Here is a 21,263-nt window from a genome sequence, read left to right as displayed (position 1 = left end):
CACACTGCACCGGTGGACTCTTCCTTACACTGCACTGATGGACTGTTCTTCACACTGCACTGGTGGACTGTTCTTCACACTGCACTGATGGACTGTTCCTCACACTGCACTGATGGACTGTTCTTCACACTGCACTGATGGATTCTTCCTCACACTGCACTGATGGACTGTTCTTCACACTGCACTGGTGGACTGTTCTTCACACTGCACTGATAGACTGTTCTTCACACTGCACTGATGGACTGTACTTCACACTGCACTGATGGACTGTTCCTCACACTGCACTGATGGACTATTCCCCACACTGCACTGGTGGACTGTTCTTCACACTGCACTGGTGGACTCTTCCTCACACTGCTCTGATGGACTGTACTTCACACTGCACTGATGGACTGTTCCTCACACTGCACTGGTGGACTGTTCCTCACACTGCACTGATGGACTATTCCCCACACTGCACTGGTGGACTCTTCCTCACACTGCACTGATGGACTGTTCTTCACACTGCACTGGTGGACTGTTCCTCACACTGCACTGATGGACTTTTCCTCACACTGCACTGATGGACTGTTCCTCACACTGCACTGGTGGACTGTTCTTCACACTGCACTGGTAGACTCTTCCTCACACTGCACTGGTGGACTGTTCCTCACACTGCACTGATGGACTGTTCCTCACACTGCACTGGTGGACTGTTCCTCACACTGCACTGATGGACTGTTCTTCACACTGCACTGATGGACTGTTCTTCACACTGCACTGGTGGACTGTTCCTCACACTGCACTGGTGGACTCTTCCTCACACTGCACTGATGGACTGTACTTCACACTGCACTGATGGACTGTTCCTCACACTGCACTGATGGACTGTTCCTCACACTGCACTGGTGGACTGTTCTTCACACTGCACTGGTGGACTCTTCCTCACACTGCACTGATGGACTGTTCCTCACACTGCACTGGTGGACTGTTCCTCACACTGCACTGGTGGACTGTTCCTCACACTGCACTGATGGACTATTCCCCACACTGCACTGGTGGACTCTTCCTCACACTGCACTGATGGACTGTTCTTCACACTGCACTGGTGGACTGTTCCTCACACTGCACTGATGGACTGTTCCTCACACTGCACTGATGGACTGTTCCTCACACTGCACTGGTGGACTGTTCTTCACACTGCACTGGTAGACTCTTCCTCACACTGCACTGATGGACTGTTCTTCACACTGCACTGATGGCCTGCTCCTCACACTGCACTGGTGGACTGTTCTTTGGGTTGTAATCCCCAGTTCACACTGCTCTCCTTACGGAGCTTTTGTTATATAGTCCAGCACAGACACAGCAAAGTAACTCAATAGTGGTAAAGTTAACAAAAACTTATTCTTCTGTCACTAAGAAAAATTCAAGGAAACAAATACAAGTCATTCTTAAACATTAAATGTGGGTGGGGATTATTGATTTAGCTGATTAGTTCTTTTAGCTAATGTTTATTTTTTAGCATATTTGGTGATCTGTGTCTGGGACAACTTAGTATTGTCATCCTCACTGTTCACAGTATGCAAATAAACTATTTGTTCCCATTGTTTAATCATAAAACAACTTCTGATTAAAACAAGACGTAGCCATGAATTTAATTACTGACTTTGCATAGTCGCTCTGGTGTCAGCAGCAATAAGAAGCCAGCATAATTATTTACACATTCAGTAAAAAGTGATTATGTATATTTGAAATCAATCTTTTGAGAATTTCTAGACTAATGTATTTAAAAGGAATATAATCTTTGTTGGTCTTTCCATGCAGATAAGGAATTCATGTATTCGTGCACTAATCCTCTGTCCCTAAATACCATGTGCAGCAAATTTGAATAATAAAACAAACATGCTTATACTAAATTCATGGCATTGTAATGATAAAGGGTTGAAGTGAAATAAAATTATATTAAATGAGTAATATGTATTAAGTGTTAATTATAATAGTTCCTCTGTCATGGTTTCAAGGACCTGGTACATGTAGTAAGTTGAATATTTCAGAAATAAACATTTTCATAACTTTTTAGGTTGAGCATCATTCTGAATAGTATAATAGGAGTCCTGCTTGTCCAACTCCTCACTGCCTAGGGCCAGATCATTCCTTTGTCTCCTGTATCCACTCAGTATGTGCTACTCATCCACCATCACTTAGTAACATCTGAATTACCAGATCAGTTGTCATGGTTTGGAGTATTTGTGTTCTAGTGACCATAGTTGACTTAATGACCTCAAAGAGAAACAATAATGATTCTGACAAATGTGCTATATGTTATAGCCTAGTATTATATTGCTATATTTTATCATTTTTATTAGTGTTTTATGTATCTACTTTGTAAACTGAACCTTATCATGGGCAAATCTATGTCAAGTGACACTGATACCTGGTATCTGTTATTATGCCTCTGAAGAGGGGCTACCATATTACTGCTGTTGTTGCTATTATTATTATTATTATTATTATTATTATTATTGCCACCATTGTTACTGTTATACCTCTACTCATTTGCTAAAGTAACAGACAGGTTGTGAACAGATTTCATAAGTATCATTTTTGATCAGCATTCACACTGGAAATTTCATTTTTTTTCTCAAGTTAAAATCTTGTATGATGCCCCATTTTTTCCCAAAACTTTCAAAGTGGGAAATGGTTCAGGATCCAGAGATTTTCCCCAGAGCGCACTGTGACAGTGTCTACCTCACATTCTCTGGAAAAGCACATATGCAGTCTATGGCCCTCAAGCTGCACAGCCTGATTATTATGTACCTAGGCACAAGGCCACCATCACCAGCCTGTACACACACCTGCTGAAATGCTGTGCATGTATACATTCCCACATACCAGAGGACTCTGCACTTGGAAATTTTGAGGGAAAGTCACGAAATTTCTTGAGTGTCAGAGTGTTAGAAACTTCCTTTTAACTTAATTTGAATCTCTTTGGTATAATACAATCAGGCCACCCATACTTTTGAACAACTGAAATATACTTGTGTGCTCACATACAAACACACATGTGCATGCCAATGTACAATTTCGTCAGAAAACTTTCCATCATCTTTAATTGATTGTTGAGTGCAAACTTAATTATGCTGCAACAGCGGAATATATTTACCTGTGATGGTCTCTGCAGAATTAGAGTTAGTTCTTTTACTGCATCTGAAACTTGTTTGGTTTCAATACACCCCAGAACACTGCATATGTTTCTAACATCTTCAATAATGTCATTCCCATGTGGCTGTAGATGACAAGATCACATATCACCATTTATTAAAATTCACAGTTGGCCTCTTTCTCATGAAGAAGAAGTGGAATGGAAGGTAATTAGCCGTTCTCACACTCAAGCTTCTATTTAGCTTCACACAACTACTAAGTAACTGAAATCTAATTTATCATTATTTAAAATAAATAAGAGAGGGAAGAAAAGAACAAAGAGATAAAAGAAGAGGATGGAGGTGTTGCAACACAGACAAAAGAAGGACCTGTAATGAACAAAGCTTGGGCAACCGAGGGACGCTCCAGGAAAAGAGACAGAGGGTCTTTTAGCTCAGGTGTATTTTATCCTCTGCATTGGTCTTGGACTTGATTTTGTGCCTCCTGGGATAAACACATTCAATTGTAAGACATGCCTATTCGTGTTGGGTGTCAGCTCGTAGAACTCAATCTGGTCATTGTGCTCTGAATCTGGTTATCAACTTCTTCTGCTTTTGTGCTTTCCCAGATACACATGGCAGGCAGCTGTTATGCTTTCCAAACTCAAAGAGCCCTTCTTGGATCATTGGTTTCTTTGTTACATTCGTGTATAAAAGTACAGTGAAACTGAAGTGAGGTAGCCTGCTCTATCCTTTCAGGTCCTCAGATCTCAGTCCCAGCAGACAAGATCTGCACAGGACAATGACAGTGGACAGGAGGAGTGATAAAATAGGAGAGAGTGAGGCAAAGATAAAGAGTCACAAAATAAAATACTCAAACCTACGTGTTCTGGAATATTTTCTTAACAAAACATCAATTAAATTTTACATTCAGGAGGTTTTGTTCACTAATAGGACACGATTTCACCTATTTAGTGGGAAATAAAACCACTTCTTGATGCCTTCCTAGTACAACTTAAGAGAATCTTAAAATAGACACTGAAATTAACTTCAGTGAGAATAATTAATGAATAGTACAGAAGACAACATAGACATCCTACAAACATCAACAGACCTGACTGATGAGCACAAATAAGAGGGAATGATTTAGTAAAGATTCATTTTTAAGTCTTTCACAGATTGAAACTATGTGGCTGTTCATTATACTATGGAGGACAAATATTTATGAGCAGTCCCTTTGGGGGAAGAGTCAGCTGCTTCATCAGCATGTGACTCATCAAAGTGGGCTTACTGAGAATTACGTAGGTACCAGAATCCTACATGGTTAATAAACTCAACCAAAATACATACGCCTCTAATAACCAGTAAAGGCTGCAATTTCTGTGCAGTTTCTGCAATTTCCATCAATACACCGTTGTAATTTGGAGTGTCATGCTTAAGACTGAACTTGAAAAACTGTATTGCTCCGTAAAAGAACATTACCCATGTTAATAGACATAGAATTTTTATCCAGCAACATGGCTGCTCTAGCAAAGAATCACATCCAAAAATTTTCTAGGTCTGTATGACCTGGCTGGAATACAAACACATATTTAATCCCTCTGACTGGATAACATACATGTCCTTAGCACACACCTTTAAACCCAAACAATGTTGGTAAAGCTAGTTTGCAGAAGGAAGCAGCCATGTTTGGGCATGACATTTAATTGAGGGACAGACAAAGTGATGAATTAGAGAGAGATTTGAAAGAATGAGTCCAAGATAGGATACGCCTAACTCAACACAAGAACAGCAGAAGAACGAGGCTACTTAAGAGCAGAAAGAGAGAAAAAGAGGAGTGATGTGGTTGGTGATGGGTGGTGTGGGTGTGTGTCAGCTTTACTGCTACAGTTTTACAGAGACAAGTAACAAGTGAAAACAGAATGAACCAGAGAATTGAAAGAAGATTAAAACAGATTGGCAGAGTTCGGTTCAGGCCAAGCAGAACAATTCAGTCAGAAACTGAGAGAAGCCAGCTTGAATCAGTCAGCTTGGAGAGGAGTTTGGGCCAAAACACCTGAGTTGAATCAGCCACCCAGAGTCCAGAAAGATCTAGTAAGAGTGAGCTTATTCAGCAGTAAGCCTCTGAGACAACAGTTAAATCAGGCAAGTGAAAACTACTTTTACAAATAGAAAGTCAACATATTCACTGAGGTCAGCACAGTTCCACAGGGAGGTTCTACCCACAATCATCATTTCAGTATTTACTCCCACATGCCTAGATAATGTCTTCTCTACATTAGGAATCATAGTAATCGACTTGAAACTTACTATTGAGATTTCATGAGATAAAATATAAAAACATGTGTAAATCATAAAATTCTAATGATTAATTTTGATCTAGTCATGTATGTTTTTCATTATAAAAGAATCAGACCTCATCTATTTTGCACAGACAACTAATGAAGTGAGGACTAAATGCCGTAAGATTATTATTTACATATAAGGTGGTGTTTCCTGACTTGTGTACTGGGAAGATCCCAAAAGTGTAAATTCTTTAAAATGAAGACATATTATCAATTAAAATGAAAATCCTGAATCACCTTGGGACTCTGGCAATGTGATATCTAGTCTACACACATACACATACACACACACACACACACACACACACACACTGTATGCTCAGAAAAGACTGAATGCACAGCTTAGCCCATAACAGAGATTGGTTGATCGGTCCTCCAGATGACAGAAAGCTAAGAGGACATGTCCACTCTGGGCTGCAGCTCAAACATTGGTCCTTCAGGGGTCCCAGGGAACTATCGGTCTGGATTTAGGTTCTGACATGCGGACTTAATGTTTATAGCTCACATTCAGACAGGTGCTGATGGATTAAACCTCATGGTTGGATGGGATGGGAGAAGGAATGATTGAGAGCTAGGACCCAGAGTCGACAAAGGACAATGCGTGGGTTATAACCTGGAAAGGAGAAGACAGCTGACTGGCAGGGAGCTCAGAACACTCTTTCCTTCCTATAGCTGCTATCTGAAAAGCTGATAGCCTCACCCCTTGTTATACAAACCTGTAGACGTTAACCTATATAATTTTATGAAGTTGTGTTAATAATGTCAGTAGGTCAGTGTGGCGTGAATATGAGGTGCCCTGTAGTCTACGAGGTGGGAGGTGGCTGCAAAAGTGGACTGCCTGGTGGCAGGACTTACAGGTTACAGGTTAGCCCTTCTTTCATCCCAATTCTATTCTTTCTGGCTTTGTCTATGTGAAGAGACAAACCTGTCTCTGACCATTTTCTTCTCACCACCATGAGCTGACTGCTGCCATGCTTCCTACCACAGTGGATGGTAGCCCCTCAAACCATGAGCCACATCACACCCTCCTGCCGTAAGCTGTTCCTTGACAAATTGCCAGTTACAGTTATGGGAAAGTAACGACTTCAGAGGTAGGTGTTATTTTGGCCTCAGGCAGAAGCAGACTCAAAGCATCTGTGCGGACACACTTTCCAACCATACATACATGTGTGTGTGCATGTATATAAATTTGAGGTATGTATACACATTACATATGCATCCATGCACACACACATATGTATGAACAAAAATACATGTGTATACATGCGCATGCACAGAAACACATACATATATACACATGCACACACATAGACTCATGTACATATGTACACATGCATATACATACAGTGTGCACACAAATGCATGTACATACATGAACACATGCACAGTACAGTGGTTACAGAGAAAATTTGTTTTGAATGGCCAAATCCTATGAAAGTCCTGTATTCACATATAAAGAAAAGTGAATTTTAGAACATATGATTTTAAAAAAAGCTCTCAAAAGTATTGATTTAAGAATTGAGAAGGTATCTCCAGGAAGAATGAACTCCTCCATTTGCTTGCGCATAAGCATCAGGGTAGTTTGCAGAAGAGCTCTGTAATCCGCAGACTGGGCTAAATTCCTCCTCACTCTGATCATTTGAGATAATGAAACCCAATGTAGTCATGCAATGCTATGTTCTGTGAGACATGTTCTGAATTTATCTTTGAAGGCGTTTGATGTATTGCAGCCCTCACAGGCTCAGATTCCTGATACTTTACCTAAGAAACTCACCTGAGGAGGGTGTCGGCCACAGGAAAACATGGATGACAGAGGTTTCTCCTCCACATCTTCCTAGAAAAGAGAATGGACCACCACAGAAATGAAAGAAAGCTAAGTGGCGTGGACTTTCTTAGTGGTGACTGAGACAAAGGCAAGCTGATCTTAGGCAGTCACACAGCCCTTACCCACTTCCAGATCTCACAGAAACCTGAACAAGCGTCTGTTTATAGATCCAGTATCTGATAAATATGCTGCCCCACAGTATCGAAGCCAACTGGTGAATTCAGAGACACTTGAGAGTTTAGGATGCTTCCCTTTCCAGTTTTTTTTCCTGCCATGTTGTTTTTCCCCTTTGCAGAGATGAATATTTTCTCTGTAGGAGCACTTCGACTTAAAGTGTAGAATGTTGGGCCAATTGTAAAAAGTGAAAGCAACCACTGTTTAATGCCATGTAACACACAACGCTATAAATTGTTATGACCCCTGTATAGATGCAAGACCACAATGTGACCAAGGGGACACAGTCACCAAGGCTAGCAAAGGAGACATGGGACACATCAAATGCTTAAGCTTTGGCAGAGAGAGAGAGAGAGAGAGAGAGAGAGAGAGAGAGAGAGAGAGAGAGAGAGAGAGAGAGAGAGAGAGAGAGCAGCTACCATTCAAGTGCATATGAAGATGGGAGGTGGGTATTTCAAAGACATTCTTCAAGGCCTGGTTTGAGGTGGCACACTTGTTTGGAACTAAGAGCCTACTCAGCATCGGTGTGTGGTGATGAGCATTGTCTAGGGACAGGAGCAAAGCCTTGCCCTCTTGGTGGAATCTTAGTGCCAACTATGCCCCCTGGGTGCAAGGACTTCTTTCATAAACGTAAAACCTTGGATTCCTGGAGGTAGGGGCAGCAGTAGTTGTTTCCCGGTGAAGGTATAAGCCTTTGTTTCTGAGAAGCAGAGACTAAACATTAGAAATAGATCAGGCACAGGTGACTGTCCTCTGCTAATAAGGTAAGATTGGAGATGTGAACAGAGGACACCCTGCCTTGCGTTCAGGATCCTACCGGATGTCAACTCCACATCAGGCATTGGTAACAAGATACTCTACTGCACAAGAGTAAATCCAGACATAGAAACAATTTACCTACTGTGCATAGGAGGGTCACTGTCCCTATCAGAAGTCCAGGAACAAAGACGACTTGAGGATGTGCTTGATGTTTACAACAAAAACCCTCTAGGGTTCAGTGCCAAAAGGAGTCAATCATTTAGTAATAAACAGAGAGAGGATTACAGAGAGGAGCGAAAGCATGGAGGAGGTCCTGTGTACAAATGTCTTCACAGGATTATATCCACCCTACACACCAATAGCCAGCAGAAGGACGCTGACCGTCCTCCGCCCTCAGGAGACTTTACCTCAGTCTCTAACATAGTCCCACACATACTGACTAGCATTCAATCAAAAAGAATTAAGATCCTCACAGAAACACAAGACAATGCAGCTCATTGTAACCAGGATATAGAGATGGGTGGTGTCAGACAATGAGATGAACTTGATATTGGGACTAAACACCAGTTCTACAATACGTGGATAGAGTCACCAATATGCTTGGCAAGGTGTCTAAGAAAGACTCAGGTTAAGAATACCAATCAGGAGGCTTCTATCCTGTGCTACCAACATTTTCTACAAAACACGGGGATTAAGTAGGTTCTAACCTGATATAAAGAACTGCTGGAGACGTGGCTTTGCAGTAAAGAACAGTGGCTGCTCTTCCAGAGCACACACACCACACACACACACACACACACACACACACACACACACACACACACACCACATATGCACACACACCACATGCACACACACACCATACCCCTCCACACATACACCACACACACCCCCCCCACATACACACATACCACATACACACACACACACCACACACACACACACACCACATGCACACACACCCCATACACACACACACCATGCACACACACACACCCCATACACACACACACCACATGCACACACACACCCCACATTCGCGCACACGCACACACACACACACACACACACACACACACACACACACTCACCTGTAACTCTAGCTGCAAGAGATCTGAAGATTCCCTGACTTCAGAATCCACAGGCACAGTACGCTCATATGTTTCATACACACACAGGTAAGCAAAACGGCACGAAAAATACAGCATTGAAATAATAAATAAAATAAGGACAGAACAGAACAGGTGATCTGTAAACATGTGGCGAATAGTTTTTAAAAGTGACACCAAGCTCCTGCAATTGGGGAAAGCAAAGTATTTTAAAACGTGAACAACTTGCTGTGCACTTAAAAATTAAAGAAGCCCCGTGGAAGGCCACCCCTCACAGAGGAACTGTGGGCTGCTAAAGGTGGTGGGGTGGGGCTGGGGCTCTTTTCCTGCAGCAGTGTGGTCACTAAGAAGGTGTTGTGCTCCACTAAGCAGCCTCACCCCCACACTCATGCAGGCAACACGGATTAAGGTCATTGGTCTCGCACATCCACAAACCAAGCCGAAACAAAACAAAAGTCATTAAAGCCTTTTAGAAGGAGAAATTGGGTTAGGTGTAAGAGAGAGGGTGGATGAGAGAAATTAATGGAGCCCCAAAATAATCAAATGCATTGTATATTAGTATAAAAGTGTCAAAGAATTAAACATCGAATGATTACCACTTTATACACACAAGAGCAATTTGAAACGGGCCATAGAGTTACAAGGCAGAAAACTGTAAACCATCCTAAGGAAAATGGGGCAAAAGTGTGCAAAACTGTGGAAGCCAATCTCCAATGAATAGTATAAAAAGCATTATATAATTTTTTTATCCTGAGGTTTAAGCAAAAATTCCAGGGCTGGAGGGATAGCCCGGCGTTAAGACACCTACTTCTTCTGTGTGATACCCGAGTTTGCTCTCCGCACCCACATCAGGTGGCTTCCAACATGTTTGTCATAAATATTGAGGATGTTTGTTGCGATTATTAAAAAGTATGTAAAATTTAACAACAAAACATAATGACACATACCTTAAGCTGGACTATATCACATGTTGGTAAAGAAAAAGGGCTATGTTATGTTGTGAAATGTACATAAACGTACTGATAGCTGTGCAAGAACAACCCCAAATTCATACCCTAGAAAAGTTATTAATATTCTCAAATGCCTGCAAACAGTATAGGAGATAAAGTGAGGTCCATTCTTTTTTAATGGAGTACTACTCAAAACTTAAAATGAACATAGCCAATACACAGAGCAAGTATATTTGTGTGTGTGTGTGTGTGTGTGTGTGTGTGCTTGTGTGTGTCTTTGTGTGTGACTCTGTATGTCTGTGTGTGTCTGTGTATTTCTGTGTGTCTTTTTGCATATGTGTGTGTTTGTATGTGTCTGTGTGTATTTGTGTATGTCTGTGTGTCTCTGTGTGACTGTGTGTCTCTCTGTGTGTGACTGTGTGTGTGTCTGTCTCTTTGTGTGCATGTGTGAGTGTGTACGTGTGTGTGTGATGTATGTGTTTGAATGTGTCTGTGTGTGTATCTGTCTCTTTGCATGTGTGTATGTGTGTGTGTCTGTATGTGTCTGTGTGTTTGTGTGTGTCTGTGTGTCTGTGTGTGACTGCTGTATGTCTCTGTGTGTCTGTGTCTGTGTGTATTTCTCTCTCTGTGTGTGTGTGGTATATGTGTGTGTGGTGTATGTGTTTGTATGTGTCTGTGTGTGTATCTGTGTCTCTTTGCATGTGTGTAAATGTGTGTGTCTATATGTGTCTGTGTGTTTTTGTGTGTCTGTGTGTCTCTCTGCGTGTGACTGTTGTAAGTCTCTGTGTGTCTGTGTCTCTGTGTATTTCTGTGTGTGTGTGTGTGTGTGTGTGTGTGTGTGTGTGTGTGTTCCATAGGAAGAATGTATGTGAAGGTCAGAGCACAGAATGCATTATCTCCTTTTACTATTGGGTTGCAAGGACAGACTTGATGACAGATTCCTTTACAAGTGACAGGTGGAGCCATCTGGTGGGCACAAAGGGCACGTCTTCTGTAGATGAAAGTGAAAGGGTCCAGAGTAGCAGACACAGCTTCACATGTCCTTAGCCAGGGCCTGTCATGTAACTAGCCTTCTTAGTGTATAGACATTGCTAAATGTTCATTCTGAGATACACAACGTATCTAAACCCTAGGGGGAGTGCAAATGGTGCTTTCTTCTTTCTAGAAACTTCTCTGGGGCTCTCTCTGTCACTAGAATCGCAGCTTCTTTGCTGTGAACTCTCCTCCACTTCAAAGACGCAGTTCTGAGGTTTTTGTATCTTCAGTCTCAGAGTGAATGCTCTTTACATCATAGTACTGACTTTTAGTAATTTCAGCCTGGCCTGCATTTCTGCTAATGAAGCCTTCATTCCAAAACTTGTGTCTGATTTCCCCATGACCTGATTCTGTCTCCCCAGTTTCTCTCTTTCTGACCTCCCCACTGGTCATCATACCTGGTCTTTTCTTTTCTTCTTATGAAAGTTTTTTTGCTCCTTACAAAACCTTTTATTATACCCAATTGTGATTATGAACTGGATTGATGGCTTTATTCTGGGTTCTCTATAATCCCCCCGCTTCTGTGACAGCAATGAAAACAAGGGCTGCAGTGGTATTTTGAGACCGATACCACATGACTCACCCTCCTGCAAAGATGTTCTTCCAATCACCGCCTACGTTAAACACATTACTCAGGTCGTTTTCACTGATCTTTAAAGGTATCATTGTCTTATATTTTATTATCTCTACTCTAGGGATGAGGAATATGAATTAAGAAGGCTCGGACAAATTCCTCCACCGTAATGGAGGCTGACAGAAATATCTCTCAGGTGGTAGGGAGTTCTGTTTCTGAATTCTGACCTGGACTCTAACTGCTTCAATTCTGTTTACATTCAGATGTTCTGAACATCTTTGAGTACATTTGCTGCTACTAAGAGTGCTAAATTCTAAAAATATGTATATAACATGTGTTGTTATACCCCATACTAAGTCTTCCTGCTTATATTTTGAGTTTTCTTTCTCTCTGGTGGCTTGTGGCTTTCGGCGAGGCGTGTACTGATTTCTCCTGAGTTGTTTAATGTGAATACAAAAGGCACATTTCTTTCGCTTATTATTGGTACAGCATCTGGATCCTAGGCCAGATGGTGGGAGAACTGGGGAGGAAGGTTCTGTGCCCTTCTTAGACCAGGTAGACATTGCGTGGAGTCCAATCACATCTCAGCTTGAGTTGATTTCGTACGACCTTGGCCCATGTGCTTGCTCCACAGTTAGTCTGGTGGTTCATGAGATTTGCTTACCTCTAAGGTTCCTGATGGACACTTCAGTAGGAACTCAGCAGGAAACTGAAATGCCCCAGGAAGAAGCAATTTTGAATCAGAAGTCAATTCTTTCAGCCAGGGTAAGACCTGATTTTGTAATGTGTTGGGATGAATAGATGCCACTCTGGGAATTGTTTATGCAAATGAACCCAATCTCAAGCCTGGTCCTCAGCCACTACTACTGCCTCTCTCTGTCCAGGGAGCAAACCGTTCAGTTCCTTGCATCATGTAAGCACTCAGTAATAGCTTTTGGAAAACTCTTTTATTTTTAATTTCTTTCAAAAATTTAAGATTAAATATAGAACACTGAATGTCTTCAAAATTATATTTCTGCAAATTCAAAATGTCCATGGAATGGAATTCAGGAGAAACGTGCCCAATAGGAAAGTTTCATATAAGCTATCTGCACAGCTAGCCACCCAGGACACAACCCAGGACACTGAATCTGAAATTAATGAAATCTAAAACAAGTTGAAATCATTACTTCAAGGAACAAACCTATCTTTCAGTTGAACTTATCCACATGACTCGGAAATATTCACGACATTCACCTACCTGAGGATTTGTTCTCTTGTTTTCCAACCATGCATAATAATCTATGTTTGTAAGAGATGGTAGAAATATTATCTTTCAAATTGACGCTGTTTGGGACATTGATAAAATGGTGTTTGTCGAAGAAGCATGTGGTGTGATACTGGGGCCGTGATCAACGCTGCTTAATTCACTTGTCAAAAAGCAAGTGCAGCATTTAGAGGTCTTGTGGTCAGCCCACAGATTGTTCTGGCTGCCCTGCTTCCAAAGCTCATCTAACAAGCATTGTATGAATCTAACAGGATTGCTCAGGGGTTAAGAACATGAGGGGACCCAAGTTCAGTTTCCAACATCCATCCATCCATCTCAGATGCCTCCCAACCACTCAAAACCTCACAACTAGAGAATATGATGCCTTTTCTGTCTGCAGAGGACATCTGAACTCACGTGCATGTACCCAGAGAGACGTACACATATGCATATAACGTTAAGAATTAAATCTAAAAGAAAACAAAAACCTCTTTGGGTTGGATTGAATTCACGTGAAACCACATAGGCACTGTAGTCTATTTATAAATTCATCCAGTTGCAAGCAATGGTCGCGATCTGCTGATGACAACGTGAAGACAGCATTTCTTTGATGTTTTGCCAATATTTTAGTCACATTGGAAAAATTAACAGTGGCCAATGATTTCTTTCAAGCGACCACATGGATGGCTTCCTATGTGAGTAATGAGATCAGGCTTCTAAAACTGAAAAGCCAGAATGTTACAGATCTTCAGAAGTCTAAGTGTGCGCGCACGCACGTGTGTGTGCGTGTGTGTGTGTGTGTGAAGAAGATGACTCCTGTACACAAACAGCACTGAGATATTAAACAAAATGCAACCAACTCTTGAGATTAATCCTTGAAACTGTCTCTGCATAGATGATTGAAGTCTTAGTGTGCCTTATGTCCTGGAAATTTTTAAATTTTACCTAAGAAAGGCCATTATAGGATTGAACAAGTAAAGTATAAAAGGGCACAACTTAGCATGCATGCACGCATGCACACACACACACACACACACACACACATACACAGAGAGAGAGAGAGAGAGACAGAGACAGAGAGAGACAGAGACAGAGAGAGACAGAGACAGAGAGAGACAGAGAGACAGAGAGAGACAGAGAAAGAAAGAAAGAATTCATATATGTGCGGGCTCCCATAAATGTACCCATGAAGGATGTTAGGCATCATCCTAAGTCTTTCTGTACTCTACATATTTTTTAAAGACGTGTTTTCTTTATTACGATTAGAAAAACAAAATATTTCCATAAAGTGCTCTGTAGACTTTGGGTTTTGTGTCTTGTGGTCACCATTCCTTACTGTATAGTAGTTGAGTCTAGTGGATGGTCCACTGGACAAATTGGTCCTATTCTGGAGTCAGATCGGGTAGGGAAGATCCAGCCACACTGATCATCAAAACAGCTCAATCTTAATGAATTTGTTGACTTTCCTCGCAAAGTGAGTTCTTGCTTCTTACTCAGCTGCCCTTCTTCCTTCAGAGTGACACAGTACGGAAGCCCAAGCATTTGTGAGTCCATCAGACTTGACCCTTTCAGACTCTAGAACTACAGCAGCTAAATCATCATTCTTTTTGTGTGTTTGTGGATAGAATCACTTGTAGCCCAGGCTGGCCTGGAACTCCTTAGAAAGCTGAGCATGACCTTGAACTTTTGATCCTCTGGTCTTCATATCCTTTGTGCATCGCATCTCACTCACTAAATCTCTCTAGTTTATATAAACTACCAAGTCTCGGGAATTCTAGTAGAGCAACACAAATTGGATTCTAGGACCACGGGGTAGAAGAGAATCAAGGGGAATACCATATCCAACCAGTCTTCTCCTGTTGAAAGGACAGGCAGAGCGGGCAGAAGAGACTCCAGGGAAGCTGCTACATGCCACGGGTTGTCCAGCAAATATCAACGACAAAGAAGTATGCATGGAAGTGATGACCCTCCCCGTTCTCCAGAAGGAATAAATGCCATACTCTACTTTTTAAGTCAAGGTCACTCATAAAATCCGGTTCTCACTGCATCAGATGGATGACCTGGCCAGTGAGCCTCCAGGGTCATCTTGTCTCTGCTCTCCCAGGCCTGGGGTTACAGATGTGTGTTACCACACCCAGCTTTTTACATGGCCGCTGGCGATCCGAACTCAGGTCTTTGTATTTGTCATAGAAGGTATTTGACCTACCAAGGCATCTCCAGAGCATCCATATCTTTACATTTCCATGGTCAAAACAGGCGATAGAAAGGGCAGTAGACTTGAGGGAGGAAAATGAGGTGTATAACTGTGTTGGCATCCCCACATTGGTAATTATTTGTATAGCATTCATATTCATATACAAGTTCGTCATCCACATCAAGATCACAAATTCTACTAAAGCTCATTCCTGTTAGGCATAGTCAGTGGCCTGAGAGCCGCGCCCTTTCATGGACCTGTTGATCCCATCGGTTCATGGCAAAAGGAACCATCACCTGATCAAAGCTAGGCTCTGATTTATAGGGCTTTTTGTAAAGTGCTCTGCTGACTTACTTTTGTAAAGCCAGCCCTTCCTAAGAGCAGCTCTCAGAAATGATATGCCTAATGGAGATCACAACTGAGGAGCCCAGCAGGTGCTTGGACTTTAGTAGCCTTGGACTGAATCCATCGTTCTCCCCTGCTGAGCCATCCTCTCCCCTCCTCCTTATTCTCCTGAATTGATCTCTCCATGCAGTCAGCGGCAGCCAGGAAATCTGCGGTTATTTTAGGCTTACTGAGTCTTTCACCCAATCATGCAAATTTCACATTTCACCCCATCTCCAACCTGCAATATGACACTGGACTGGGCCCTCGCTATCACCTTGAGCTAATGAGATGCCTCTCTAATCACCCAGCAGCCATTTCATTACTGTGAACAATGGCCTCTGACATCAGCTGATAAATCAAAAAGGCATTAGTTAGTTATATAAGATCCAAAGGAATCTACATAACTCTTGCTAGCCTTGAGCCTTGGATTTGATTGAAGTAGTATAAAATTTAATATAGTTTCCAACACACCAGGCAGTTCCTCAGCTCATCCGTTTCTGTCTCTAATTTTCTTTGCTTAATGCTTTCTGTATTTTCCACCTTCCTTTAAGGTTTCCCACCAGTGACCAAGAAACACATACTCATATTGCAACAAACAATCAAAACATGGGATGCCAACTGGTGGGTTATTTTGTCTTCACATGTTTTGTGTGTGTGTGTGCGTGTGTGTGTGCGTGTGTGTGTGTATCTGTGTCTGTGTCTGTGTTTGTGTGTGTGTAACTGTGTCTGTGTTTGTGTGTGTGTGTGCATGCATGTGTGTGTGTATCTGTGTCTGTGTTTGTGTGTGTGCATGTGTGTGTATCTGTGTCTGTGTTTGTGTGTGTGTGCGTGCATGTGTGTGTGTATCTGTGTCTGTGTTTGTGTGTGTGTGTATCTGTGTGTGTGTGTGTGTGTATGTGTGTGTGTTCTGTATGCACACGGCTTTTTGGTAGCATGTATAGCATTTTATTGCATATTTCCTTTACCTTACTTACATTCTCATGGTAGCATGGAAATACCCTTGAAATTTGAACTCTGCTTTATTCATCTCTTATTTCTTAAGAAAAATCAAAGTTTAAGAAAAATAGGAGATGGTTAATAAACGCTCACTGCTAAAGCTATACCTGGGTTTTCAACAGGTGCTCGACATGGAGGTTGTAGCTTTTCATTACTGTGGAGAGGCATTGTCTACAAAGATAAAAACAAAAATTTGGTTAAATTTGTGGTGAAAATATCACACATTTAGTACAGACATCTATCACAAATTCCAATCTTGCCATGATTCTCTATTAGGCAGAACATAAACAGATCACTTGATATGACTTAAAATTTGTACCTTGAAAATATTTTATTTGTCATAAAATTTTAGGATCAATTCAGGGAATTCTTGAAACAGCTCCCCGCTTTCTATCATACTTGATCCCTCATCCTTTAAGACATATTTAAACGGGCAAACATTTCACAAGCCCACCATTCCTACAAGGTTCATAGATTATAGCTTACATACTGTGAGTGTATTAATGGTCAAGTTGACAGACTATAGAGTCACTTTAGAGAAAAGGCTACTGGGCGTATCTGTAAGGGGCTATCTTGACTTGGGTTTCGCTGAGATAGAATCTCCAACTGTGGTTGAGTCCCTTCCATGGAAAGAGGGATCCTGGACTGTGTGAGATGTGGAGGGTGGGCTGAGCATTAGAACATCTCCATCCTTCTCTTCTTCTCTACTGTGCATGCACTGTGGCCAGCTGCTCAAATTCCAGCAGTTGTAACTTCTCCATAGTGGTCGACTGTAACCTTGAACTGTGGACTGAAGTGTAGGATGCAGGCACTTTCTGTCATGTAGGAGCTGCCACCGAAAACTTCTAATAAGGTTAGTGTCTGGTCTACCCTCAGTTTCTGGGAGTTGAAGATTTGCCACCATTGACCAGTGTGGTAATGTTAATTGTCAACAGGACGAGATCTGGAGTCACCTAGGAGACTCACTCACTCATCTTGGGGTATGCCTATGAGGGATTATTTATATTAAGTTAGCCTCTGGCCCTGCCTGTGAAGGATTATCTTGATTAAGCTCATTGAAGTGGGAAGATTCACCCTGAACATAGGTGGCATCATTCTCCAGGCTTTGGGACATAGACTACTATTCACCTCTCTCTTCTTCCTAAACACAGAGGCATATATCCAGCTACTTCAAACTTATGTTGCCTTGACTCCTCTGCCATGATGGATTTTTATCCTCAAATTGTGAGCCACTGCAAAAGAAACCTTTCTTTCCTCAAGTTGTTTGTGTTGTGGTATTTTATCACAGTAGCTAGAAAAAAACAGCTAATACAGCCAGTGACGCGATTGATCATGTAGATATTATGAAGGTTCCGTGGAAGTCCAAAGGGCAGGTGTTTGGAAAGTTTCCAGATGGCCTCCTGAAAGTTAGTGTGCCTTAGAGAGTTGGGGGTCTTTGTATCCTTTCTTAATCTTCTGAACCACTTTATCCCTGACCACTGCAATGTCTTATGAGTATCAACATGCACCCTTAAGTCTCTGAGACCATCATGAGCCTCAGGGGATGGGTATGAGGCCTCGGTTTTGAGCTGGTTGACCACAATCATATAATCTATCTTAGTATCTGAATCATAGTGGGGGAGTCTTGATGGTTTCTGAGCCCTCAATATGTTTTCCTTGAGGCTCCATCTCCAGGGAGACCTTGTCAATGTTAAGTTGAACATAAGTATACATAGAAGGTAACTACTATAAAACTGAACTCCTGCTTGTTAGCAGGGCAAAATGTTCACATCTTTTTTAGGGTCTAGAAACTTCTTTGCTGACGTAAGACCAGAGAGGAGAAATAGTTTGCTCTAAAAACCCAAATGTGATTCATAAGCACATAATGATAAATGTTAGCATTAAGAAATACTAAGTATCCTGTCTTAAAAAAATCATTTGACAGGTATTTATGATGGATGGGGCTTTCTCAGACAACAGATCACTGCATTTTTCTTTCCCAAGTTTATTTATTGTTCCAGGTTTATCTGTATTTGGTTGGGATGCATGAGATTTGAGCCGAGATTTTTGCCAGCTTTGCTGCTCAGACCACTTTCTAAAACATTGTTATCTTCATCTTCATATGTGTTCTGAAAACTCTCGAGCTGAATTTAATACTGAGTTACAGACAAAAAACCTACATGGAAAACCCATTAATGTATTTTCCAGTAGCTTTCTTCTCATGCATTATCCCATTTTCAGTTTCGCTGTCATTTTAAGACAAAAATACATAAATTCTCTACAAGCCAGTGGAGTGGTAAGTAAAGCGTGTTTTCATGCAAAATATGGTCCTAATGTTAAAAAGACCCCCAAGAACACACCTACTCCTTCACTTTGCTTGTAAATATTATATGCACCTAATAGAAAAGCAAACTAATTAGAGATATTGATAGTCAATAATTTTTCTTAACTTGTGAGAAATAGATAAAACTTAGAAGGCAGAGACCCAGAGAAAAGCCTCTGTCCTTACTCTAGCCATCAAGGGCTTGATGGCCCTGTTTTGTTGAGAAGGGATTTTGATAGGTAGTCCAGAAAGGCATTGCACTTGCAGTCTTCCTGACCCTTCCCTCTCCCTGTCTGAGTGTGTGGACAGAGGCAGTAAGCCTCTGACAAAACAATTACATCAGGCAAGTAAAAGATACAGTAATATGTATAATGAAGGAGGAAGGGTATTGTTGTATAGCATCTTATCCTGCCTTCCCAGACTGTCGTCCATTACTCTCAGGGGAGAGTATAAAGGTGCAGGAGCCTAAGCTGTCCCTGTTGGATGTCCTCAGCCATTTAATATAGTAAGACGTTTGCTTTGCTCTCACTTAATTCAGTGGACACTTATGCACGGCCAAGGCCACCAGACAGAAAGGGGCAAGTGGTGGCACGTGCGAGACAAGAATAGAGATGTCTCCTGTGTGATTGTCTCCTCATATCTGCTTCTCCATCCCAAAGCCCAAGAACTAGGCTCAAGTCCCAATACTCAGACAGTCAGGTTGGAAAGAACACGTCCTCACCCAGGAATTTCCTCATTTGGAACTTACTAGAAACGTGGTAGGTTTTCTATCTCTCTACCTTACTTCTGGTTTCACTCTTTGGTATTCATTTCTCCATGACCTTTGGGTAGGCTTATTTTGTAAAAATTAAGCTGCAGCCTTAGTTAATATGTCCAGGAACCTGTATGTGGTTCTAGTAACTATGTTGCAGAAAGAACTTGGATTGGATGATGTTGAGAGGCCTTTTCAGTCCTAACCACATACGATGATACAGAATGAGCCTGGATGATATGAGAGTGGTTCTGGGCAAAGTCAATGTAGAGAAGTCTTGCTTCATTGTGAAGATGCGGCCTTTGGTGGTTCCACTGCAAGTGAGTTCGGCATTCACACTAACAGTGACTTAGGATCCTGGAGTCTCTATTCTGAGCTCTCCAAGCCTTGGATTCCATGTCTGAAGCAGACAAGATGGGTCTTCACAGCCATGAGGTGAGGAGAGATTTAGGTGAGAAAATTCGTGCAGAATATTCAAGGGCTTCATAGAGTGATGAGTGTTATTAATATGCCACAAACAAATTTAACTAGCTTTATAGTAGGCTTCGTTTTAGAGACTTATGACACCTCCACCCCAACACAAACACATCTGACTTCCACTTCCCACACCCCAGGTTCTTCCTGTTTTTTTTTTCTCCTAACAATTTAATTCCAGGAAAACCCAACACACAGCCCTGATGCCTTCTAATGCTCATTTTACTGATGCATCTACTCGGAGAACAATGGGCATACATGCAGGTGCGAGGGTCAATTGCGAGGTGCCCGTTTCCTGTCATTTGAGTTGCCCAATTTGAATTCACACTCTTCCGTGTATGACATAGCAATAATATCAGGGAGGTCCAGAAGGAATTTTAAACAGGAGATGGTGACTTTTCAAGGTGTGGGGAATTGGGCTTTTACAAAGAGTTGAGTTACACGAATGCCCTGATACACAAAATGAATAAGAAAATGAAATAATTCGGAGCACAATAACCAGCAGCTGAGATATTTCAAAATGAAAGCCATATTATTCTGCAGGGTGTTGGCAGTTCCTCACTACAGACGAGAAGCTGTGAAGAACAGGTGATTATTATCAGAGTTCGCCAAGGGGAGCTTTGTAGTGAGGTGCCACAGCCGAAGGGGTCCCGGAGAAGGGACAGTATTTACAGTGGACTGAGAAGACACTGTGATCCGGCCTTTGAGAATGCAGGGAGAAAAGTGTCTTGGGATAGAAACAGAGCAGCTTACCTGGATATTTTCCAAATATGTGTAAATTCTAGAAGTTGGTTCAGATGGACCCGACTGCGGTCATCATCCCTCTGCAGAGAGTGGAATGTATTAATATTTATAGACTGAATGAGGAGCAGATAAAAATAGGTCCGGGACTTCCTGCTGTCATCTCGTTCAGCTCTTCTGATAACCTCAATCCGTCATTTTTATACTTCGTTTTAAGTAACTTCCTCTACTTTCCCTAACAGGGTGAGCCCCGCTTGTGAGTGAAGCAGGGAGCCGAGCCTC

The 21,263-nt window shown here is 41.8% G+C and overlaps 1 protein-coding gene across 6 annotated transcripts in view; it reads right to left on the bottom strand.

Annotated features, from left to right (window-relative positions):
- Positions 1–21,263, bottom strand: part of Pik3c2g (phosphatidylinositol-4-phosphate 3-kinase, catalytic subunit type 2 gamma) — a 366,288-nt gene that overhangs the window by 274,623 nt on the left and 70,402 nt on the right. For all 6 annotated transcript variants that reach the window (XM_087655648.1, NM_053923.2, XM_087655647.1 and 3 more), the window contains exons 7-10: positions 20,994–21,064; positions 16,821–16,884; positions 7,239–7,298; positions 3,143–3,265 (exon numbers count right to left, since the gene is read on the bottom strand). In XM_087655648.1, the coding sequence (XP_087511774.1) occupies positions 3,143–3,265; positions 7,239–7,298; positions 16,821–16,884; positions 20,994–21,064 (318 nt within the window). The remainder of the gene's footprint in view (positions 1–3,142; positions 3,266–7,238; positions 7,299–16,820; positions 16,885–20,993; positions 21,065–21,263) is intronic.

This window comes from Rattus norvegicus, chromosome 4 (assembly GCF_021556685.1).
Source record: "Rattus norvegicus strain SHRSP/BbbUtx chromosome 4, alternate assembly SHRSP_T2T, whole genome shotgun sequence".
Lineage (NCBI taxonomy): Eukaryota > Metazoa > Chordata > Mammalia > Rodentia > Muridae > Rattus > Rattus norvegicus.
The sequence above is the reverse complement of the archived record's forward strand: the minus strand, read 5'-3'. Positions and strand labels throughout refer to the sequence as shown.